Source organism: Lutra lutra, chromosome 7 (genome assembly GCF_902655055.1).
Source record: "Lutra lutra chromosome 7, mLutLut1.2, whole genome shotgun sequence".
Taxonomy (NCBI): Eukaryota; Metazoa; Chordata; class Mammalia; order Carnivora; family Mustelidae; genus Lutra; species Lutra lutra.
In genome coordinates, this window is record NC_062284.1 from 82,667,777 (window position 1) to 82,693,606 (window position 25,830).

Here is a 25,830-nt window from a genome sequence, read left to right on the forward strand (position 1 = left end):
AGAGAGAGAGAGAGAGAGACGGGGAGAGAGAAGGGGGGGGTGTGTCTGCGTGCGAGAGAGCGCTCGGGAGCAAAGCAGCTGGAAAATGCCCAGAAATACTTTCACAGCGGTCAAGCTGGGAACCCCCTGCGTGTCTTTCCCCTCCCCGCCCCTCCTGGCCTAGGCCCCGACCGCCCCCCGCCAAGAGGGTGTGTGCCCCACCTGCCACCAGGCCAGCTCAGGGTGGTGGAGGTGGGGGGCCACAGTGGGGGGTGTGGCGGCGCGCGAGAGTGAGAACCCTGAGGCGGCGGGGCCCTGGGCCGGGCTGCCCGCGGGGCCGCGCGGCAGCTTCCCCCCCGCCACCGCCGCCGCCTCCCCCTCCTCCTCCGCCGCCGCCGGTCGCCTGTCTCCGCGCTGGGCATGTATCGGGAGCCGAAGCGGCCCGGGCCGCGGGGGCTCTGCGGCGCATGGACGGCGGCGGCGCCGGGCGAGCAGGGGGAGGAGAAGGCGCAGGCGGCGGAGGAGGCGGCGACCTGCGGCGAGAGGCACCGGCGGCGCGAGGGGACGGCCGGCTGCCGGCGAGGCTCCGGCCCCACTACTTTTCCGTAGCCTCCCTGCCTCAGCAGCACGGCCGCCGCCGCCGCCGCCGCCGCCACGGCCAGGGCCACGGCCGCCGCCCGCCGGGCCGCCGCTGAGCGCCGCGCACGCCCGCACTCACTCCCGCCACCCCACGCACACGCACACCCCCCGCCCTCCCCACGCCCCCCACCCCGGGAGGGGGGAGAGAGGCAAAAAGTAAGAGAGGAAAAAAAATAGCAGGAAGATGGCGCCCACCAAGCCCAGCTTTCAGCAGGATCCTTCCAGGCGAGAACGGTAACACTTTTCTGTTTATTGAACCTGCCGCCGGGGCGGCTGCTCCTGCCGCCGCCGCCGCCGCCGCCTCCGCCGCCGCCGCCGAGGTGGCGGGGCCCGCTCCGCAGTCCGCCTCCTGGGCCGTGAGCCCACCGGGACCTGGTCTGCGGGCTTGCGGCTCAGCGCTCGCCCGCGGTCCCCCCGCGCATTGTCCGCCCGCGGCGGCTGCGGCAGCGAGCGGGCTCCGGCGGTGGCGGCGGCGGCCGCGCCAGGCTCTCCGAGCAGTAGCACCTCCTCGGCTCGGCGAATGGAGTGACTCGCTGACAAAAAAAAAAAAAAAAAAAAAAAGAAAGGAAGGAAGAAAGAAAGAAAAAAAAAAGAAAGAAAAAAGAAAAAAAAAGAAAAAAGAAAGAAAAGAAAAAAAAAGAAAAAGAGAGAAACAAACAAAAAAGAGAGAAGGGGCTGCTGTGTGACGAGGATCAGCAGTGAGGGTGGGGGGCCGGGGGATCCCCGGGGCCGCCGCAGGTCCCTTGGCAGCTGCTCTCTAGGAAGGAATGAGGCTGGGGAGGGGGAGGGAAGGCAGGCGAGAAGGGGGAGGAGGAGAGGAGGAGGAGAAGGAGGAGGAGGAGGAGGAGGCCGGGGGCGGGGAGCGGAGCTCGCGCCAGGCCCGGAATGTGTCGCGGAGGGGCTGTCTCCGCGCGGAGCAGCTAGGCCGGGCCGGGAGGAGAGAGGCGCGCGGCTGCCGCCTCCCCGCCGTCCAGGCTGCGCCCTTAGCCTTGGCAACTTGTGGGTCTCCTGCTTTGCTCTCATCTTGCCCTCCTTTCCACTTCCCCGCTCCCCAAAACAAAAACAAAAAAAAAAAAAAGAAAAAGGAAGAAGAAAACCCTCAAATCCAAATTAGCGAGTAAACAGCGAGATTCAAAATGTGCCAACAGTTGGAACGTCTATGCCCCGTTAGTTACTGTTTGGGGATCTGTGTTTTAAAAAAGTTCCTGGTGAGAATTGCATATCCAGGCAAGGGGCTCAGCGGAGCATGTCTGTTTGAAGTTAGTTAAACTAAAGCCAAAGGGAAAGGGAGTTTGTATTCAAAATATCCTTAACCGTCCTACGTGAATGGCATTGTTAGACTGCATAGTAACTAAGCATCCCCCCCCCCCCCCCCCGGCCCCACGTGGTTTTCCCTCCCGCTGTCCACCCAGCCTACTTTGTTTGGAATCCTATTTGCTATTAACTGGCAGTGTTAATGACATTAATTGCATATAGCATATTGGTTTGTGCAAAGTACCTTTTTCTGTCTTCGAAGAAGTGCTCAGTAGGAAGTAGGAAATGTTACCCATTGCTACATGAGGAAAACAAATGCTAGTAGATACATGGCCCCTCCCCAACTTTCCTCGTAGGTGTAAGTGAACTTCAGAAAAAAAGATGACAGAAGTCCATAGTAGTTGCAAAGATTTAATTATTATTACATGGGAGGTTTTATTTTTGATAAAACGTTGCATTTAACCTATAGCTTACATCAAGAAGAGAGGTATTTAAACAAGCTACTCATTAGAAAGCTTCAGTTGCACTATTGCTTGTTTCCTTCACACAACAGGGACAGCAGAATTGGCAGGATTAAGGGAAAAATTTTGTTGGATAGCTACATAATTGATTAATTCTAAACTATGGATAATTTCTATATAAATCCTGTACCTGAAAGTAAATCACACAATGATCCCCTTTTTAAAGATGTTGAATGTGTGTAGCATTGTCTGACAACTCATACTAGCTAAAAGGAATATTCAGTGTTTTATGAAGAATTCACGTATTAAGTACTTTGCTCTTGTAGATAAGAAAAAAAAATTTCAGAGCATTGTGCAGGTCTTTTAATAATGATTTTTTTTAATTTAACGTGATGAATACTTTTTCAGATCAGAAGTTTATAATTGATTTCCTTCCTCCTTTCCACCCATCCTCCTTCCCCAGTTCTGTTGGTACTAAATGTATTTACTGGGATGGCCCCAGTAATCTCTCTAGCAGAGGCCTATTTGTGTGCCATTTTGGGAATTTTTCTGAGATAGGAATCTTGAAGATAGAATTAATTTCTAGAGGAAACTTCATAGCCTGTGCATGAGCGCGTTCTTTATCACCTGTCTCCATTTGGCATTCGAAGAAGGTAAATCAAAGTGCACGATTTGTTATTCTGCTCCACTTGAGAGCTGAACTAAATAACACTTGGTCTGAAATTCTGATTGAAGTTGTAGGAGGATATACTGTATTTAATTTAATGCCCTTTAATAGCAGCTTCTTGTTCAGCTCGGATGCTGTCATTTTAAAGGTTGGATCTGAGAAGGTTTAACCTGTAGGGAGAGGGAGGAGTAATAACGAGGTAGTGGGCAGAAGGAGCCATATAGAGGAGAGGAGTTATAAACTAAATGTTTCAAACAGTAATAACCACAAACTTGGCCTGTTATCCAAACAGTTGTTTTATGCCCCGAGGGTTCACTTTGTTATTAGGGCTTTAAATGCTCTTAACACTTTAAGTGTAAACATTACACATGTTAGTTGATTTGGTTTTGTAATGAGAAATGGAAAAGTCAGATGGTTTGGTCAGGAGGGGGTTGGTTTTCATAGTTACTTGCTTCAGCTAAGTAGAGTCATTTCACCTTTATGTGGATTTTGTGCCTGGTACTTGTTGGTTTGTAGTAGTATTTCCCTGTAACAGTTGAACACTAATATGTTTATAAAAGATCACTTTCGTGGACATGCTTTAGGTGGTATCCTCCCGTTTATTTACAAAATAGTTTCCAAATCACTGATTTCATAAAGGCGCTTATGGACACTACTCTTTACTGCTTTTCAAATACAGCAGTAACACAAACTTATATAGAAAAAAAAAAGACATTTTTTCCAATGGTCTTGTTGTTAGTTTATAAAATATCTAACCTGAGTTTAGTAATACAGTACAAAAGTCATTTCCTTCTAATAATGTTTACAGAGTGAGTTTTGGAAAAAGAAACTTCTTCTTCATGATGTCTTCGGTTACTGTTTAGTACTGCTTAAATTTCTTTGACTCTTACACACAGAATGAGCCTGAGAGCCTGAGAGCATAAGCTGAAAACCTTGGTGTATTTAAACTTGCTCGATTTTTCTTTAAACTCCAATAGGCTGCAAATTATGTAGCTCTACCACAGAGTTTTTCCACTATGTGGATGTATAACCAAGAAAAGTAGACAGATAAAAGTGTCAAGCATGTGATGTGCCCATGCTGGTTTGCAAAGCATATTCCAGTAGTATTCAGGGCTTTTGGTTTAAAAAGTGAAGGTGGTGGTGGAGACTTTTTTAGGGGGAGGTATTTCTTTCTACATTGTAAGCTTAAACACAGAGTGATAAATGATGATATGTGTTGTCTAACACTTGCTTATATATAAATAGCTCCACAAGATTGCTTAAATGATAATCGAAAATATGAAATAGGATGGCCTTCATATCACAAGGCCAAGGGTCTACAAATGGAAAAACTGAAATAATGAAATATTTCCAAGGCAACAGACTGTCAACAAGAACTGTAATGCATGGGCATATCATAGAACCACAGGAGAGGATATTAGATCGTATAGCTCTGGAGCCAGGAGTTATAATGACCTTTATTATGTAGGACCCTCCCACATTACAGCATCTTTTCCGTATTCCCAATCTCTGGTTTATGATTTGAGAGACAAATAGCTACTCTGAATCTGTAGTATGTCAGTTACTAATTTGATTCGTTACAAGAAGCAAACTTGATATCAGTATTACTTGATGCTTTTGTTAAAAAAAAAAAAAAGTTGCTAGTGGTATTATGAGTAGTTTTGGTCCCTGTGTCTTTGCAGAGTCTTAAAAATATGGCTTTTATTTGACCAAAAGTGATGTGAAATTACTATCTCAGCAATGAATTGGTAAGAATTGCATTGTGATTTAACTACAATCTACACATCTGAATGGTTTGGTATTTTTAGTGATACGAAGTTGATTTTCCCCTGAAATTCTACACAACGGTTGCCCCTACAATAGAGCTATTTTATGAGAATGCCAGAGTTTCCATGAGCCCCTCAGTACTTTTACTGTGTCCCAGATCTGAGTTTGGATGGAATCCAGTGACATGTTAAAATTGCATCTGTTTGAAATGGGCCCTGATGTCTAGGATCTCCTGCTCTGTGGTGAGGTTTTCTATGACAAGATGTATAGATATGTGCTTTTGTAAAGCAGCACTTTTGGGGGACGATTTAGGCAGTGTAGCTTTCATTTCCTTACTTTAAAGCTGCAGAGCTTTATATTTTGTGATATATTTGTGGGGGATATGTCACAAATATTTCTAAATCTCTCCTAGTAATGTTTTCCCCTATGCACTTTCTTAAGTGCTTTACTATTAATAATGACCCCAATATAAACCGTAGATAGTCTGTTTCTGTTTTCTTATTTTTCCTGCATTCCCGTGAATCTCTTTCATCTGCAGAATGCTGCTCCCTGAATTTAAAGAAAATTGAGCGCAGATGAGAGGGGAACCGGCCCTTCCTATGATGTTTGCATGGCCACTTTTTCTACAGTGTAACATTCATCATTTGGGTTAAATTTTTAAAAGCTTGCATTGTGTAGGCTGAGATTCGAACTTCAGGTGTTTTACAGACATTCCTTAATTGTTTGCACTAGATAGGGTTGAAGGTTAGCAAAAGAGTGGGTATGTTAAAAATTTAGTTGATTAAATATTAATTTTACAATTTAAATGCTACCAAATTTTCACATCATGGAATATATGAAACTTAAAATATTTTAATCTATACTATGATGTGTTCTGGTATTTAAATCTGTACTTATAGAATTTATGGAAAAATTCAGTTACCTTGCTTTGCATTTAATGATGTTAGTATTTTCACAGTAAATAGTGCCCCCCCTTTTTTCCTCATTGGGCAGTGTAATAAACCAACTGTAACTGAATGGTATTTTTACTGCTCTGGGCCCCATTAGTGTGAATAGGATGTTTGCACTATTAAGTTTGATAGAACCTTACATAGTTAGAATAATTTGCAGTAATATTAGTAATACTACAGTGCATAAGCAGGACATAGCTTAGTAAGAGTAAAGTGATTACTATTGTATTTGAAATGACTAGGGTAGTGACAAGATTAAACAGCACTTGAAGTTGTCTGTATACTTTTCTAGAGCATAATGCTTTGGTATACATTAGAGCAAAATGTATTTGCAGTCTTGTGCACAAAATCATGAGACACAAGATGAAAATCGCATATCACTAGTGCTTGTGGACTTTGAGTATAATTATTGATTGGTTCATTCACTCAGCCTTATTTATTGAACCTCTCCTATGGACAGTCGTGACTTTTGCAAGAGATGGAAGTTAACAATACTCTGTAAGAGCAGTTGCTCTGAACATAGAATTGTCCTTATACCGGACATGCAAAATACTGTAGAGAGCCAGAAACACCTTTTACTGCAAGAGGAGAAAGTGCAGAATTCAGAGAAATATATATAAGGCTCTCTATCTCTTTGGACTTCGGTTAGTTTAGTGTTCTGGGCGGAGGGGAGAGGAAGGGTAGGTATCCGGGTTGTAAAATATTATAACTAATGACTGTATAATGACTAGTGGTTCTTGGAGAAAAGACAGAAAAGATGCCATATAAGTGTAAGTGAAATTATAGAAGATTTTTAGAAACAATCTGTGGAGGGATTCAGAAAATAAAAGGAGATCACACATGATAATGATCAACGGTTATTGGGCACTGCCATGTTTTGGGCCCTGTATTAAAGACCTTTTCAGTCAAGAAAATAGATGCTAGTCTTCCCAAGGAAGGTAGTAGAGATAGGGACTGAATTTGAGTTTGTCTCTGTAGGAACCTACCTTTCACAGCAGTGTACAGGTGTTTTGTTTTTGGACTTCGCAGCACCAGGGATTTCTGGGTGGATGCCATAGAGCTCTTGTGGCTGGTAGACCGCATGCACTATGGATAGTGACCTCGATCTCTGTTTCTTGGTCGTTCATCCCATGTTCGGAGAACTTCAGAAATGTAATGTTCATGAAGTTAGAAGCATTAACGTTTAAATGATTTTCCCTCTAGTCTTTCACATTCCTGTTGTTTGTGTGGGCAAGTTCCATAGCTCTATGCACTTCGGGGAAGATTTGTTAAGGAATTTTTTTTTTTTAAAGATTTTATTTATTTATTTGACAGAGAGAGATCGCAAGTAGAGAGGCAGGCAGAGAGAGAGGGGGAAGCAGGCTCCCTGCTGAGCAGAGAGCCTGATGTGGGGCTCCATCCCAGGACCCTGAGATCATGACCTGAGCCGAAGACAGAGGTTTAACTCACTGAGCCACCCAGGCACCCCGGAATGGTTTTTAGAAGAACCAGTTTGCTGCGTGCAAACACCTCGTAGGCCATAGACCATGAAGTACCCTAGGACCTCCTCCGCTCCTGTTATCCATGCCTCAGAGTGTGCCATAGTTTGTCTAAAGCTTACCATTGAGGCATTCTTATTTTGTGAGTTTTGCCACTGAGTGGGTGGAAACAGTCTCACAGACTTTCTGAATAACACAGGTTGGTACTTAAGTGTATTTCCAGATATCATCTTTTGAAATATGTAAGGACTCATACAAGTTGGCCTCCTGCCAAGTTATGTGGCATTATAATAATGACAGTAAGCCTTTATATAGCAGTATGGGCCAGGTATGAGTCTAAGGGCTTTACATATATTAATTAACTCATCTAATTAAAAACTTGTTAAAAATGGACCACAATAAATGCATAAATGATAAGTTCTCATTATTTAGTCTCTCTTCCTCTCTGGACACATACAGATACTTGTGGCATCTTCAAGAAGGGAGAGTCTTTGGTAACATTTTAATTTCTCTAAGGCCAGGCATCCTAGGGGTTGGGCGGGCATGTAACGGTTCTTTGACAAAAGCTGTACTTCAGGAAACTTTGTAACATCTGACACCATTACTGCTCATTGTAGAATGTCTGCAAGATTTGAGGTACTACACAAGCATGCCACATTTATCTTTACATTTTTGGATGTTATAGTGTCAACCAAATAGCTTAAAAAAAAAGTATAGTAGGAATTCTAGACATAGAAAGGACTAGATTAGGGGTGCTTGAGTATTTGTGCTTGAAAGAACTGAGTGTTTTGCTTGTGTATTTTAATAAAATATTCACTTTTACATTCAGAAAAATCTCTTGTTTACATAAAGGATAGGTTGCCTTATAAAATGTTGGAAAGGGCTCATTTAGAGAGATGTTTTGCTAAAAACATTGAAGATAAAAAGCAGCAGTCAATAGGAAGTATAAGTGAAAAATAAGCCACAAAATTTAAAATAGCATTCAGATCATCTTAAAAGAAATTACTTCTGATTACAGTATTTTATTATCATCAGTATGCTAATGCAGAATTAAAGGGCTCTGACTCGGGTACCTAGGTTATATATAACATTAAAGCTTAAATCTTTATCACATATTTTTGAAAGTAGTGCCACATAGCATTTTAAGACCACTTTATGGAATCATCGGTCATTTCAGTTATATCCCATTACTTCTGATAGACGGGGGCTTTTTCATTGGTAAGATTTATAAGAAGAATTTTATTATAAAGAAAAATGTAATATTGGATTAAGGGTCATCTTTATTTGACTATAGCTCAAATCAGCATCCTCTTACCCTTCAATCTATGAATTTTCCTTTCCACCATGGTAACACTATGGAAAAAGATACTAGTTCTAAACTTCATCCAGGAGCACTTTACTCAGAAAGAGTGTGGCATTTTGGTAGGGGCAGATGGAATGATTGAAACTGTTTGTGGAACCTCTCTCTCTGGTCCTAGAAAATGGAGAGATCAAAGGATAAGGGTATTTTTAGTAACTAATATGGATTGCATTGATTGAAGGAGTATTTTTCCTATACAAATAAATTTATTCCTCAGAATCTATTTCTGAAAACCATATATATCCTATTCAATATGATGGAATTTTTTTTATTGCACAAGATTCTGTATACCCTGTGTAAAGTCATATAAACATATGTAAAACCTACATGTATACTGTTTATGACATAACATATATAAAATATAAATCAGATCTATCATATTTGTATTATATCTACCTAAAATGCAAAAATGTTACAAAGATATCTTGAACATATTATGAATGTCTTACTTCAGATCGAGTTAAATTTACATATAGGCAGTGAATTGGTGACTTTTTTGTTTTCCTAATGCTATAAGGAAAAGTAGGCTCATCATTTTTTTTTACACATTTTTATTGTTCTGTGTAAATGTAATTTGTTAATCCTGTGAAATTTGTCATAGATAAATTTGCTTGGATTATCTTGTCACCACCGTATCTGCATTCTTTTGTTCATTGCTTATTCATAATTTAACAGTCTGGCAGTGAGCCTTTTTGGGATGCTCACAAAAGATATATGACCTCTACCAGCTGCTACTATAACCTGCAGAATGCACAGCAAGACATTAGAAACGTGAGGATTCCTCTACTGATTAAAGTGCTCTTCATTTAAACAGTCTGTTCATAAGAATCTCAGGAATCTCTTGCTACCAGCAGTTTTGTTTTTTTTTTTTTTTTTTCTTCCTAGCAAAATTAGTTCAAACAATTGAATCTTCATTTGGTATGATTTTTTTTTTTTTAGGTAATCCAAAAGAAATTAATTTCTTGAATTCTGCTGCTTCTTTATAACCAAAGACTCAAAAATCTGACATTTGGGCATATTAAAGTTCTCCAGAAACAGTTTTACTGGCCAAGGAAGAATAGAGAGTAGAATGGCTATATCACATCCCAATCTTAGAAGAAATGGTTGGTTTAATCCTACTCAAATCCAGGCACTTTACAGTTTATATTAGAAACAGCCTATATTATGTGGTATGTGGCAGACATTAAAAATAGAATGTTACTTGAGGTGTAACCACATCTTTAGGTTTTCATTATTCTGAATTAGTTTAGCATACGAATTTATTCTCATTCCTCCCCCCCCCAGAAATCAGCAGATCAGTTTATGAGTAATGGCTAGTTTTTGCCTCTCTTCTGTGCAAGCATATGATTACAGTTCAAAATAATTCATTGCTAATCCATGCAGTATTGGTTCATCTCCATCACTCTGTTCTGTGATTAGAGCCTCAGGCCTGCTGCCTTGCTTTCCGCCCTGATTTTCTTTAACTGCAACCCTTGTTTTAATATAGTTCTGTAGTCACCACTGTCCTGCTCGCCCCTCTCCATCCCTCATATATATCGATTGCAGTAGATTAATATTTATTTGAAGCTATTTTTCAGACTTTGTGAAAAATGTATTCATTTCTTACTGTGAGTCTTCATCTGAAGGGATGGGGAGAGGGAAGATGTAAAACTCAGGTACGCCACTCTTCTTACAAAGTGAAGCTATTGCTTTTCCAACCTTCATTCTTTGCTGCAGTCATTGTTTGTTCTTTATACACAAATCAGGAAGTTTAATTTCCTTGAAAAAAATTTAGATGAAGCTGTAGTGTTAACAGTTGAACTCTTGTTTGTAACAGTTCTAAAATGGCTTTCTGCATTTCCTGAGTACATACCGGAGTCAGTGCAATCACCATAATATACATTGATCAGCTTGCATTGAATATTTCCAGACAAGGCCACAAAGCCATCATTTTCCTTAACATCAAAATTTGCCAATTTCACCAGAAGGTCATCTAACAGATTTTTTAAAGACTTTGTTTCAGATCTCAGTAGTCCAGTGTTCCTTTTAATAATTACTTTCGTCTCATTGTAGCCGTGTGTTTGAAAGTGTAGGTCAATGAGGATGATTGCATTCAGAATTTCATGATCTGTGTAGTGGAACAAATTGAAAGCAAAGCCTGTATCAATCACTGTGAAGGGAGGGTTAATTGTTACCGCTTCTCAAGCCTCTGGACAGATAAACCAGTAATGAAATACTTATTGCTCTGATATGTGAATGCTGAAGGATGAAACAATGGAAACAGAAGCAGTCTTCAGAGATAACCAAAAAGGCAAGAAAAAAAATAATAAACTGGATGGAAGTATGGAACTATGTGCTGCATTAACTCTCTTAAAAGTAATATTGTTTTTAGCTTCCTACCCATCTTTTTCTGGCAGGTTAGGGCAGTATCATATATCAGTTGCTAAAGCCAAATAAGAATATAAATGGAAAACTCTCTTTCTGTAAAAATAAAAAAACTAAAAAAAACCCCCCAAACCCCAAAACATACAGTCCTAGGCTTTATATGAATACTGCATATTTTATAAAAATAATGTTTGAGTTACTATTTAAGGGTTTCTCTCAAAAAAAACTAGTGATTCTACATATGTTAAATATTATACATGCATAAATGGCTTAAATTCCAGAATGTTTTAAAGGATTGTTTTATTATCTTTGAAAAGATTTTGGAATTATTGGCCCATTGTAGACCAAAGCATAGAGGAAATTGTGAAATACATAAAGAAACAGTCAAATAAGAATTAATGTTGCAAAGAAATCATGAGATTAGAGTAAACACGTTTAACCATTTCTACCATATGAACTTAACATTTAAACATCTGTTAGTTACTTATATGTTGAAATATATGCAAAAATATTTAGCCAAATTGAAGTCTTAGGCCCATGACAATCATCTCAACACAGTGGGTAGTTCTGAAAATTAATGAGAATGATAATACTGTAAAGACTGTTCCAGAGTTTGCCCAAATTCATTATCTAAGACTCTTGTTAAGAACATCTCAAAGAATTTTAACCAGGAAAATATATTAATGGTTCAAAAGCATTTTCAAAACCCTGAATTATAAAAGTATAATGGAATTATAGATGCAAGAGTTATAGTTAGCAACACAGATAGCAGAAGACATTATGATGGCAGATTTTTCCACAACCTATACACTCCTTTTGTACACGGTTTCATATGTAGGGTTTAAATCTCACACATTATTTTTGTTTTGTTTTGTTTTGTTTTTAGGGCAAGAAAATCAGAATCATTTAAAAACTAAAATGGGTTCCTTCCCATTCATGAGGAGAAGCTGATAGCTGTAAAAAGTTAGATGTGTCTTTTGGCGGTCATTTCAGATTTGACACCACCAACAAGCCAGAACATTTTTAGCAAAAAGAAAGAACTGTTGTACATCTTTTTATTTGTCTTCAGAAATTAAGAGTTTCCCAAGATCTGTTTCTGCGCAATATTGGTGTAGCTGCATAGAAACTAAGCAAATGACAGGGGCATAGCCTTTTTTTTTTTTTTTTTTTTTGATGACAACAGCACCATCCTCTAGTGAATGTGGTTTTGTATGTTGTATAAGAATTCATTGTAATAGTGATACTGTAACATCCCTGGGCCAGGCTACTTAGACTGCTACTAAGATACGTCAGAGTGTAAGTCAGTAGAGAGCTCTCAGGTACAGCTGTACCAAAGGGTATGGACTTTGGTCTACAACAAATGGCAGGCAGAAAGCAAGGAGAATTCCTTTCCTTGGTAATAGACATATACTGAACATAAGTGCCTGCGGGTATCGAGATGGTCAGGGCAGTACACGATGAAGTGCCGTTGGTCACTTGCTGGTTGGGTGCTAGAAAAACAGCAGGTAATGGCCCGAATCCCGGTCACTGGTTTTGGTCTTTCATTATCTTTATAGGAAGTTGTTCTCTACACAGACAGTCCTTTAACCATGTACAACCTTAGTTTCTTTATTAGTATATTCAGTGGCTAACATTTCCTTCCAGCTACAAAATTCTGTGACTACATGATTTGAATTATGTGGAAATATGATGCAAAATAATGAGTTGAAGTCTATGGTGTTTCTTTTTTTCCCCCCAATGGTATTAGGATTTACAAATATTCTTTTTTTTTTTTTTTTAAAGATTTTATTTATTTATTTGACAGAGAGAAATCACAAGTAAGCAGAGAGGCAGGCAGAGAGAGAGGAGGAAGCAGGCTCCCTGCTGAGCAGAAAGCCCGATGTGGGGCTCGAACCCAGGACCTGGGATCATGACCTGAGCCGAAGGCAGCGGCTTAACCCACTGAGCCACCCAGGCGCCCCACAAATATTCTTTATTTATAAAACTATTGAAGTTTTTAGATCAAATACAATGCTTATTGTGCAAGTTTCAATCAATAAAATGTTGGATATTTAAGTATTTTTCTTCCACAAAAACATCTTTGATTGGAAACTTTTTATTGCAAGACTGTCCAGAGAGACGTTGCAGTGGAAGCTATAGGCTATATTAAATTATATTTTAAAGTGACATATTATGCACATGACTCAAGGTAGCACTAAAGAAAAACACTAAAAGTGTTTAGCGATAAATACATTTGTTGGTTAAATTCAATTGAGATGGTAGAACAACTCTGGAAATATTTGAAAACCAGATGATATACCTCAAAGAAGGAAGTTAACAATGTAATGTTTGATGGACAGGTGAGCACTTAGGAGAATAACTAATCTCTGAAAATTTTGTGTGTTCCTAAAACATTTATAAAGAAATAAATTTCTGTAGTGAGTTATTTGCCCAAATGACAATGATAATTTCTTTATTTCTAACCTTGATTTTCTTTTTTCTTCTTTAAATTTTTAAAAAGTTTTTACTTATTTATTTGAGAGAGGGCGCATGAGCGTGAGCAGGGGGAGGGGCAGAGGAAGAAGTGGATGGTGAGATGAGCAGGGAGCCCAACGTGGGGCTTGATCCCAGAACCCTGGGTTCCTGACCTGAGCTGAAGGCAGCTGCTTAATTTAACTGACTGCGCCACCAGGCACCCCTCTACCCTTGTTTTTCAAAGGAGCTTTCTTCTAATTCTTCTCCCTTATTTATAAAGGTGAACTGATTTAGTGTTTGTAGTATAGACAGATTTAAATATTTATGATTGGGTAAGATTTCTTCTCATAAATTAAAGCCTTTAAATACATGCATCATTTAGACATTTATTGTTTCCTTTGAAAGTTTCTAATTAATGGCATTACTGCAAATATATTCTTCTGAGATAATTAACATTTTTGTCTAATTTCTCTCTCTCTCTATAATACCTATGTTCTATATGTTATCTGTAGATTTAAGAGTATTTTATCCCCCAAACCTATTTTATACTTAATTATCGGGATAATTTAACACCACTGATAAAAAATATTTTTCCCTAAAAACACTCTGTTCCTCACAAGATAATTTTCCATTTTTCTCTTATGAAAACAACCAGGAAAACTAAAAAAAAAATAAGTATAGCATAGTATAGACTGCACTTATGAAACTCCTATCCTTCCCTCTTCACTCATCAAGATTGTACTTTTTCAAAGCTAATGCTGGCTAAGTGTTAGGAGATAATCTGATTAGAACAATTTACATCGAGGAATGAAGCTATTTTCATTTTTTAAAAGGAGCCAACAATACCAAATTTCAATTTATTAGAACATGGAGGATTTCCAGTGTGCCCTTGCCTGTCTCTCTACATCACACATATATGCCCCTTCCTAAGAGATACCTTGGTCAACACTCTGAAGTAACCTCTTCTGAAAGTTTTCTATCTCCTCATGACATTGTTTTAGAAATCATGCAGTAGTTTCCTCAGATGATTGCATATAAAAATGGCCAGATATCATGAGCTGGGTTAAACACATGTGCTATGCCTATTTTCATTGATAACTTTAAAAAAAAAATCTAGTTAAACGTCTCTCACTGTGGTGAGGAGCTACCACCAAGTAAGGAAATTGAGAACTGGGTGGCATGTTGTGACATTAAGGTTTTAAGGGTGCACTCAGTGCTGAGGTAGGGTTTCAATGTGGAATTTATAGATGGCTGTAGAGGTCTTTGCAGAAAGGAATCCACATCAGGTCTTCAGAGTTGGGTTGAACCAAACCACAACAGACTTCACAAGATCCATTCTCTGTCCTGGTCCCGCTCCTTCTGTCCCACCAGCTTACCGAGTCCCGTTTCAAGGGCGCACATTACCATCCAGCTGTATTTTGCTGTTATTCATTTGCCAGCAGCATCTGTTTCTTACATGGTCACGAAGACTTTTGATAAGCTCTGACTGAGCATAGCTTCTCCTGACTTAAACTGGGGATTTTTAAACCCATGGTCCATCAACAGTATAGTAGTCGGGAAATGGGCTTCAGGGGACCCTAAGAGTCTCCTGCAATGGCGTATTCATACATTTTTATCAGTTACTTAAGGGGGTGTATTATCCCTGAAAAATTTGTGTCAAGAATTGTGAAGAGCCTGAGATTTTACCGTACTTGCAAACTACTAAGTTAGCCTTTAAATTGATATTGGTAGAATTTGCATTATCCTTGGATTGGAGACTGAAAAGTTTATTACAGCCTTAGCAGTAGCCAGTGTGTCAGAATTTAAGGCAATTCTCTGATCTTCAGTTCCTACAAAGAGGGCCACATAATACCTGTATATGCAGTAGGTTGTGTCACAAGAGGAACTCTCAACTTAGGGAACCTGAACTTTTTAGGGTGGACAGTAAACATGTCTCCCCTTTGCTCTGGAGGGAGAAACACCAGCTCTGACCTCCACGGCTGTCCTCTATACAAATAAACTTGAATAGATATTCCGGTACAAAGGGTAGTTAGTGCCTGGCCTAGAAGATGTGGAGAAATGCAAGACACTTTTTTCTCAGCAGTCTGCATCATTGTTATGGCGATCATTGTTATGGCGATGAGAGGATGTAGTGATGTAATTGTCCTGTAGTTTCAAGTTTTTTTGAGCTTAATGCAAGGGGAAGTTAACTATTTGAGAGAAAATGACAAAGATTCTGAATGGAAAGTTTTCAAAATGGCGTAGGTTTGGTTGATTCAGTACTGCATATGTCCTTATAACGTTAATATAATTAACATTCTCATGACCTCTGTTTTATCACAGTTGATTCTTGTCCTTTTTTGTAAGTATACTCTCTTCCTGGTTTGCTCTATTTATCCATAAATTTTAATTTGTTGAGAGTTCACTTTGTGTTTTTGCGTTATATTATTCAAGTTTCTCCACAGCTCAGTAAGATAGGTTCTGTCAGTATCTCCACTGCATTGCTAAGGTCAGAGTTACTAAGGATTTGGAACTGGGGTCTAGCCTCAGTCTGTTGACTTACTACATGATAGAGATGACATTCTTTGACCATACTGGTTTCCTTCTGATTCTTTTTTTTTTTTTAATTTTTTATTTTTTTATTAGCATATAATGTATTATTAGCCCCAGGGGCACAGGTCTGTGAATCACCAGGTTTACACACTTCACAGCACTCACATAGCACATACCCTCCCCAATGTCCATAACTCCACCACCCTCCTTCTGATTCTTGAAGAATTTTTTCCTATGGTCCTTTTTTCTTCTGGGGCTTTTCCATTTTTCCCACATCACCTTCCTGCCTCATAATGTTTTTCCCTTTCCTGTACCCAAGTCCTTACCCCATACGGGCCCAACTGATGCTCTAGGTCCCTTCTTACACATTGCCTTTTAATACCTGCCATGGACTTGTAGGTATTGAATACTTTTGCTCCCCCACATTATATTAAGTCACCTTATCTTCTGATTTTGTAGTAACCATATCTGTAAAGCTAATGATTACAATGACAACATAAACAAGTCAACCAAAGATTTACAGGTCATACCTAGCTTTGTGGTAAAGTCATATATTAAAGATTGTTATAAGGAGATTATGATCTTGTTTAGCAAGTTATAATCTGTAGTCCTATTTCCTGCATAGTTTTTATAACATCCCATTGTGAATAGATTTACATGTTGTGATTTACGGTGGCATGGGTCAAAATGTATCCCTATCTTTTGCAAAGTATTGCACTTATGTATACACCATAATTTGTTGATATAGCTCGCTTAAAAGACTTGGTTAAAATGATGGTGGCTTCTGGTCATTTCTGATCCAGTTATAAATTAGAAGATCACCTCCAATCAATGCCCAGTGACTTGGCACTTTGCTTTCCCATTTTCCAGTCTTCTAGCCTCATTTTTATCCTATAAGTTTTAACAGTATCATGACACTATAATTTAATGATCAAAACAGGATCTAATAGCTCACAAGACCACTATGGCCCAGATATTCTCTGTTGGATACTTTCTATAATTATTCTCTGTGATGGAGATGCTTACATAAATGTCAATATAATATCTGGAGATCATGTTAAAATATCAAACCGGAAGGTGCTCTTGAGGAAGGGACAATGGAATATAGAAATCATTTTATTGTTGAGAGCAGATGCATCATCAGAATCTACTGTTAAAATTCTAAATATCCATAACCAGTATAAAGGACCATTAATCAAAATATTGGATGACAAAAAAATAAATAATAGTTTCTTGTGTTCTTGCCTTTCTACATAGATTGTGACCTCTTTGGAAGGCAGGAAATCATTGTCCCCCATTGTGTATGCCCAGGGATGAAAAACATTCCTAGAACAGAGTTAATGAATGAAGGAATGAATGTCAGTTCTAATTTTGCCTACTTCATACTTAACATTTTATCCCAGGTAGTCCCTATATCTGTCAAAAATCTGCAACTATACTTTGCATACCTCATTGTCTCTGATCTAGAAAAGAAATTAATAGGGAAAATTAAAGTATTTTATAATTATAAATATTTTCCCAATGCTTAGAAATTTCTAGTATATTCTAAAATTTCAAAGCTGAATTATTTACATTGTTTGGTCTGGATTCCCTGAAAATTATGCCTCTATAACTCTACAGAGAATGATTTTAAGTTTGAGATGTGTCGCATCTCTCCATTAACCAAGGAACCAAGAAATGTTAATTAGAACTAAATATACCACTGATAGTTTCTTTACCTCCAAATGATACTACCAAACAGATGAATTCTGGAACAATGGAATATTTCCAATTAGAATGATATTAAGCCCATTTTATAGTTATAATCTCATAAATAATCTCATAAAATTTGAACTCTATTAATTCTATATTTCACAAAATTATACCTATAATTTGATTAGACCAAAATTTAAAAACGTAATCATGTAAAATAGAACAGGTTACAAAAAGAATTGACACTTTTCTGGGGATCTTTTCTTTAATTGCCTGGTTCAGTCATCACATGGCCTTGTGTAGATAGTATGTATAACAAAAATTTTTGCACAGAAAATCTCCTGTAAGGATACGCTAAATAACCATGATTAATTTAGCTCTTTACCATGATTGAGTAACAGTAGTGAACACTGTTACTTTCCTACAAACCAGTAGAGGGATAAAACTTGATAAACTTGCTTGAACTTAATATATATATATAGAAATGAAATAATTAATGACTCTAGGGAAAGAATGGATCAGTAGTTCAAATATACTTATTACTTTCTCTCTTTACTCTGAACATTGCTCACTTTCTCCAAAGTTTATTACCTGTAGTCACTAAATTTTTTTTTTAATGCATAGGATCCCTATTCAGATATACTGATGTATGTCTTGAATAACTTTGGGGATGAAATTTAACTACAAACTTATTAATATACCAGTAAAGAAACACATCCAGTTCTCTGAAACCAAAATAACTTCAGACATGTTGATGTATATACTTCAATATGTTCAAACACATGCACACACACACACATACATGCACACACACACACCCTATGCAAATAGAAACAGAGCCCATGCTATAATACAGTTAGAAATTCTGTTCAGTGTTAATAATGAAGAGTGGTGTAACAGGCAAAAGCTTTCTTCTTTGCTCGCAAAGAGCACTGAGTTGCAGAAACACACATAACCATGCATGGCTATTTGATGTCCTGGCATGACGATGATATTATTTATTTTGTCCAGATCCACTCTGGCTTCCCAGCTCTAAATGGAAAGTGGTCTTCTACATCCGATATCTATTTAGGAAGACTGCACTCTTCTGAAAAGAAAACAGACTATCTCTGGAGTGTGCTTTTCTACCTGGAAAATTTGAGCAACTATACAGTTTTAATAATAATATTTTAGGGGCGCCTGGGTGGCTCAGTGGGTTAAAGCCTCTGCCTTCAGCTCAGGTCATGATCCCAGGGTCCTGGGATCGAGCCCCGCATCAGGCTCTCTGCTCCTCAGGGAGCCTGCTTCCTCCTCTCTCTCTGCCTGCCTCTCTGCCTACTTCTGATCTCTCTCTGTCAAATAAATAAAATCTTTAAAAAAAAAAATAATAATATTTTAACAGTTGCTGCTTATTGCATTATTATTATGTGTCAGACACATACTAGTAATAAGCTTTTTGACACATTATCTCAATTTTCTAAATATTTGAATTTGTTACTTTGTTAATTTCATCTTTGGGGTTTTTAAGCATTGCTCAGTATAAACATTCATTTTCTATTTCTGGTGTGTATATTGCATTTGTCTCTTGCAGAAGTTTTGAAAGCTGCGAAGTTTCAGTTTTATTTCGCCAGGTCACCCCCTCATCCCTGGACTTACTTCTGCCCCTCAGTTTGGGGCATGTGCACTTCTTAATCCTGGATTTGGTGGGAACATCACGGTAAGCGTTACAGGCTTAGGGAAGTTCTCATTTTCTCTGATTTTATAGGCTAGGACAGTTTGTTGCCTAAATGTGGTACCCATCACTTTTGAGGTGTTGTGGTTACACTCCTGCTCCCCACCCCTAGCTCAGCACAGGGACGTTTGGCTCAGCTGTCACCTTCTGGCCACTCTTCTTGCTATAGTTCTTTATATCAGACTCGCTCGGTATTTACTTAAACATACTTCAGTTCCCTTAAAGTTGGGCTGAGCCTTTCCCTTTTCAAATTTGTTTCCATTTTCAGAGGTTTATTTCTCTTTTTGAAAAACAAAAACAAAAAACCAGTGCCCCTTCTTCTCTACTTTGATTTCTTTTTCTTATTTTATAAATTCTTTAAAATTACCCCCAAATAACTGAATGCTTCCAGAAACGTTAATACCTCCTTCCTCAGCCCGTGGACCTACCATTGTCTTCGGTTTTTCTTAGCCAACTACATTCTGCTTCCTTGTGTACCTCCAAACCTGAGGTGAGTTTCTACCAATAGACACTTTCAGCCTTTATTTCCATAATCTCTTGACAGCTTTTGTCACCCCTGGTCACCCCTTCCTTTTGGAGACCCTCTGTTCCCTTGCTATCTGTTTTGCTGTGCTTTTCTGCTGTTCCTCCCAGCTCTCTCGCTCTTGTTCTGGCCTCATTTTCTACTCATCTCATTCCGTACTCCCTATAGGAATCTGCCATATATGCCCATGGCCTCATTAAAGAGAACAGAGATGCTGACAGTGCAACAGTTCTTCATGTTCAGTGAGATCTCTCCTGCTCTCTAAACCCATATATACAGCTGCATATTGGGCATAGCCATTCCGTTGTGGCTTGGGCACCTGAAGCTCAAAGGGACCTGAAACTTAACTGTATAGTGCTTGGCACACAGTATGTGTTCAGTATATATTATATGTCCAGATGAGTGAGTGGCAAATAAGTAAATACATGGGTAGAAAAGGTAGCCCCAAAAGAGGCTCATGACAACATGTTGATGGTGATACTGTTATCTTGCTCTGTCAAATTGTTGACGCAGAGACTCCTGACTGCCTTGATCATTGAAATTTGTCCTGACTTTCTGATCTCTCTTTTGACCTGGTTTCCAAACACACTGCTTATTTTGACTGATTCTTGGATACCTCATGTTTTTATGTTCCTAAACTTTTGCTTTTTATGCCCCAGGAACCACAGATCCTTTATTCCTAGACCTGACCTGATTTTTGACAGGGGATGCATGCTATTTAATAAGTTGTGTGTGTGTGTGTGTGTGTGTGTGTGTGTGTGTGTGTGTTTGTACATGTGTACTTTAATTGTAGCTCACATGAAGACTCCAGAGATGAGTAATGACCCTGAGTCTAGTGTTAGGGTTGAACAACTGGAATAAGCTAACCCTTTAGAAAACTGTGTTTTCATTTACATGAGCAAATATTTTATGGACTTTGATTCTATTGTCATTTTGCCATTTTTAGACTTCTTTTCTCTCATGAAATCTGTAGTTGGCATGGAGCAAGTTCAGGTTCCTGGTAGACATAGACTGACTTATGATTGTAATAGTAAAAGAGCAAACCCATTGAGGGGGAGCCCCATGAAGACGCACATAGTGCTGGTTTTCGAAGGGTTGAGCATGCTTCAGTCCCTCAATAACAGTGTCACCTCTTTGTGTGAAATTCCTGAGTATTTTCAGGCTTACTGAGGGAGAAGATCCTCTCTTCTGGATTTATCAAGTAGGAAGTATAATGCAGTGCTGCAGTCTAGAGTCTTTCTAAGCTCAAGTATACACCACAAAAAGGGGATATGTGCATCGAAGTCAGATAGCTTATGAAAACCAGCACAAGCATTTTATGACTATGACTTAAGGGACTTAAGGGACATACCATGAATGATGTTTCATGTGAGTTTTCTCTTACAGTTTTTGTGAGTAATAGTTAATTGTTGAATTAGGTAGAATCTACAGCTTTTCCTATCCTTCTAAATATGTGTCACTGGGGGCTCTGGAAAGGAAGGGGATATATTGGTTATAAGGTAGTCCTCAAACGCCTGGAAGAACTTTAAAAGGAAGATTATCCAAGAAGGTTTTCTTATTTCATGCTTTCTTTGTATTTATATAAGTTTTCTTTTTCATTGACTTATAGTCATTACCAAACTCACATGTTGAGTTTAGGAGAGAAGCAAGAAAGACAGTATTTATTACAGTAGTCCTGGAGAAGCCATAGCTTAGTATATGTTTATAGCCTTATATATTTCTTGGAACATGAGAAAAATAAAAGTAAAATTCTGCATTAATACAAAAAGAATCAGTTCCAATATAAATGGAAGCTAAAGAAACATATCTCTTCTTGTGTCCTAATGGTGGCTGGCTGAGAGGTCTTCTTGGACAGATCACCAGGAACACCACAGTGGAATGTCAAGTTATAGACTTCTTTTGGGGGGTGGGCAGTTACTCTATGCACTATGATAGCTTTTATTAATTCCAAAGTAATAAAATGGATTTTTCTTATTACTGTATCAGTTAGTCAAATGTAGTCATACATTGTTTGGGTTTCAAAACATTATTTGGGTCCCTTACTATAGAACAAAATCCTTTCTTTCCTGTAAATTTTATTCATACAACATGTATACTTACATGTTTAATGTGGAATTAGGAAAAAGGAAAGTTACACAAAACCTAATGATGATTCTTTAAGACATAGTAGGAGATGAAAACCTCCAATAGGACAGCTTAATTTAATCCCAAGAACCATAACTGTACTGTCTTGTGTTTTGGTTTATTGTGTCTTCCCAGCATATGTGCTTAAACATGTTCGCCAACCTCTGGAATTATTTAGAGAAATGTTTGTGCAGCTTAATTCCCCGCGTAAATGGTAATTTCATGGCAGTTCTTGAAATAAACATTTTTAAACTTGAAAATATTTTGTGTCTATTTCCATTATAGAAACAAATATTTAAAACCCAAAGTAATATTTTACCAGTAATTTGAAACCTAATAACATTTCTCTGAAAAATGTGAGTTCATATCTGATTGTAGTGCTGCCATCTGATATTGGTTCTGCTCTCTTTCATACTTAATCTGTATAACATGTTGTGATAAATTGCTCCATATCTCAAATGGAGGCTGCCTTTCACTTATTCAGTGTATTGTCTGATACCTTGTGTGGACATATCCTCCATTCTCACCATCACTGACATCATCATCATCGTCATGGGATGAAAGCAAATGCTTTGAATTCTCTCTGTATCTCAGGCCATGTGCTAAGAGCTTTACTTATATTATCTCATTTAATTCCCTCAGAAACCCTCTTAGGAAGAGATCATACTTCCATTTTATGGGTGAGGAACCAAGTCTTCTCCTCGAATCAGCCATGGTCTTACTTAAATTACTTTAGAAAGCTACATTTCAGTGGTGAATAAAAAGGAAAAGGGTCGAGAATCATTCAGAAGTTCAAATACAGAACAGCATATGATATTCAGTTGCCCGAGTAGAATATAAGATAAAATCCTCTTAAGCAGATAATCAAACATGAATATAAAACCCCTCAAATAATTTTCATTTGCAGTTATGGCAGCCAAAGAAGGAATTAGAAAAAAAGAAAGTTTTGTTGTTTTTTAAGCAAATATTTTGGTACAGTGGTATGTTGCTGTGAGAAACTGTGTGTGAGTGTGTGTGTGTCTGAGTTTAGGGCTTTAACTGGATTAAAGGGAGGCGATATTTTGAAAAGTGTCCTCCTACCTGTAGAGGAGGACACCCAAAACTATGAGTTGGTTGATTAATATTCTTTTGAATTGAAAACTGTAAAGACTTAATTTTTATTGTTTGAGTTATTAAAACTGGATTTTGAAACTATTAAGCACTACTGATTTATTTCAGACTGCAAGGAATAGCATCATCATAAAGGTAGAACTAGACAAACCATTTAACAGCACATTAATAAATGATGAAAATGTTATCTTAATGAGAAGAGTTTGTTCTTATGAATGGAAACTTAAGTGCAAGCATTAACAAGAAATAGGTTACTAACATTATAGGAAATCTAACAATATACTAAAGTTTAGGAATTTATACCACAATTTTAAAATACATGTTTCTTTCCAATTCTAGACCCCTTCATCTCCTTTCCTTCTAGAGCTATTTGTTGTTCAAATGGGGAGTACCCAGTGGTTTTTCTCATTGTTAGTGGTGATAGATGACGATCCTGAAGAAAGTCTAGATAGAGTTTAGTGATAAAAATGATACTTTCTGGGCCAAAGAAGTTGCTTTAAAAACTTAAGCAGTTCCAAATGCAAATAAATAATGGCAAAACAGGTCTTTTCTCTTGGCTATAATAAGCCCCATATTAGCTATCTTCCAGATTTTAAATACAGGGTAGCATTGATTAGGAGAGCTTTGCCAAGTGGAAAGAAGGCAGCAGAAAAGGGCATTAAATTGAAATAATGGGCAGCGAAAAAAAATAATGGATCAGGCTGTTCCAGAGCAATTTGGAGGGGAAGAAAAGGAAGAAACTTTGCAACTGGGTTCTCCAGCTTTTTCAAAGAATGTTCTCCTCGTCTCTCAGTGAAGTGCTAGCTGCAAAGGGAGGGCCTGAAGTGGGTGTGACTTAAGTACTTGACATTGAGGAGGGTATAGAGAATCTCTGCTTACTGACTTGAATCATACTTGTTGACTTGGTGGCCTGCAGCTTCCAGCCAGCTCAGCTCTGTCATCCCCTGGAAGAATCATTTAAGAGACAGAAGCTGTCGTTAGTGCAGTGTTCAACTTTGAAGTTAGACAGAATGGGGCTCTCCATTTTCACGTGTAAATTAATTTTACACTTGAAATTAATATTCAGTATTCAACTAGAACTTAGTAAATGATTCAGTGAGATAATGCATGGGCAGATGCTTTATAGATTCTAGAGCTCTCTATAAATACCAAGTAATATGACAATTGCAGGGCATAAATAATTCTGGTGCTCAGTATTTAGGACTCTTGTTATTGTTACAGAAAAAAAGACAAATAGACTGGGGAGAAGCTGTGGTTTGAGAGGTCCGAGATGCCAGTCATTAACAGAAGATCCCATTTTTCACTGTCTGTTCTTCCTCGATACACCTGAAAGTTATAGTCAAAGAATAATTACTTTGCCTTCACTAAAATGCATTTTCCAACATGATCACACTTATATGAAAATAGTGATTGAATGTGGACTAAATGACTGATAATATCCAAAACAATATTGTTCCCAACTGGGAAATTTTCTGCAGCTCTTTGTTTCACTTTTTACCACACTAAAAAATGACAAACATCCATTGGTTTAGAGCTTGCTATATGCTAGACTCTGTGCTAAGAATGTATTATGCATTATTCATTCCCTATTCAGCCCTATGGGAGAGGTGTTACTGTTGCCATCTTATAAATGAGGATGCAGCAGTACAGAGAGGTTAAGTAAATTGCCTAAGGTCACACAGCTAATAAATTTTAGTCAGGATTCCATCCCAGGGCTCCTGAGCTCCAGATCCAAGTTTCCTATTTGATATACCATATGTGTTATGGGAAATGGGCTGAATTTTTCGTATATTTCTATTTCTTTAAGTCAAAAAAAATCTAATTGTTACATACGTACTTACAGTGTGCTATAAATAGAAGTGAAAAAAGTATCTCAGGGAAGACATTTAAAATTCTCTATGAGTAGAGGAAATGCTGAAGATTTAATAGAAGCCTCTCCTGTAAATCAGGTAGCCTATTTATCCTGCCAGAGGATGAGTCTATATATTTTAAAAGGTAGAATTAGAGAAGCATGAAGAAATGGTAGTTGTGAAAGTCTAACAAAACTGTGTTTAAAAAAATTCTTAATATATGGGTCATATAATGTGAATGTTCATAAAATGCTTGGATTTGAACCCTTGGTTCAAATTCTCAAGATGATCCAGGTTGTGTCTTAGATATGCATTAAACTATATTATGTCAATACATTTACAAGTTTTATACTTGAAATATAATTGCAGGTTAATTGTTCCTAAATCCAGCGATAAATTTAATAATGGTACCGTTTCAAGTTTTAAATCATATTACTTTTTATAACCAGGACACTGTATATGACAAAGTTTATTATCTGACACAGTGTCTGCGGGGCAGGAATCTTGGGGTACCTTCCTTCCCTGGGTGATTCGGGCTCAGGATCTCTCATGAGATTACAGTCTTGAGTGCTGAGGCTGGAGTATTGCTTCCAAGATGGTTCAGCTCTCATGGTTATTGGCAGGTCTCCGTTCCTCACTGCCTTTTGGCTGAAGTCTCCTTCCTTCACTTCAGACTTCTCCCTAGGCTGCCTAAGTGTCCTTGCAGTGGCAGCTGGCTTTTGTTAGAGTGAGTGATGGGTGAGAGGGATGGAGGGAAGGAGGGAGGAGGGAGAGAGGAGAAGAGAGGGAGAGAGAGGAGGAGTGAGGGAGGGAGAGAGAGGAGAGGGAGGTAGGGACAGAAGGAGAGAGAGGAAGAAGAGAGACAAGATGGAAGTTGCAGTCTTTTAGAACATTGAAAGTGTCATGCCATATTCT

The 25,830-nt window shown here is 38.5% G+C and overlaps 1 protein-coding gene across 1 annotated transcript in view; it reads left to right on the forward strand.

Annotated features, from left to right (window-relative positions):
* The first annotated feature begins 703 nt into the window (after positions 1 to 703).
* NPAS3 (neuronal PAS domain protein 3) overlaps positions 704 to 25,830 on the forward strand; it is an 866,185-nt gene continuing 841,058 nt past the window's right edge. Inside the window, exon 1 of the mRNA XM_047738684.1 lies at positions 704 to 852. Coding sequence (XP_047594640.1) covers positions 803 to 852 — 50 coding nt within the window. The 5' untranslated portion in view covers positions 704 to 802. The remainder of the gene's footprint in view (positions 853 to 25,830) is intronic.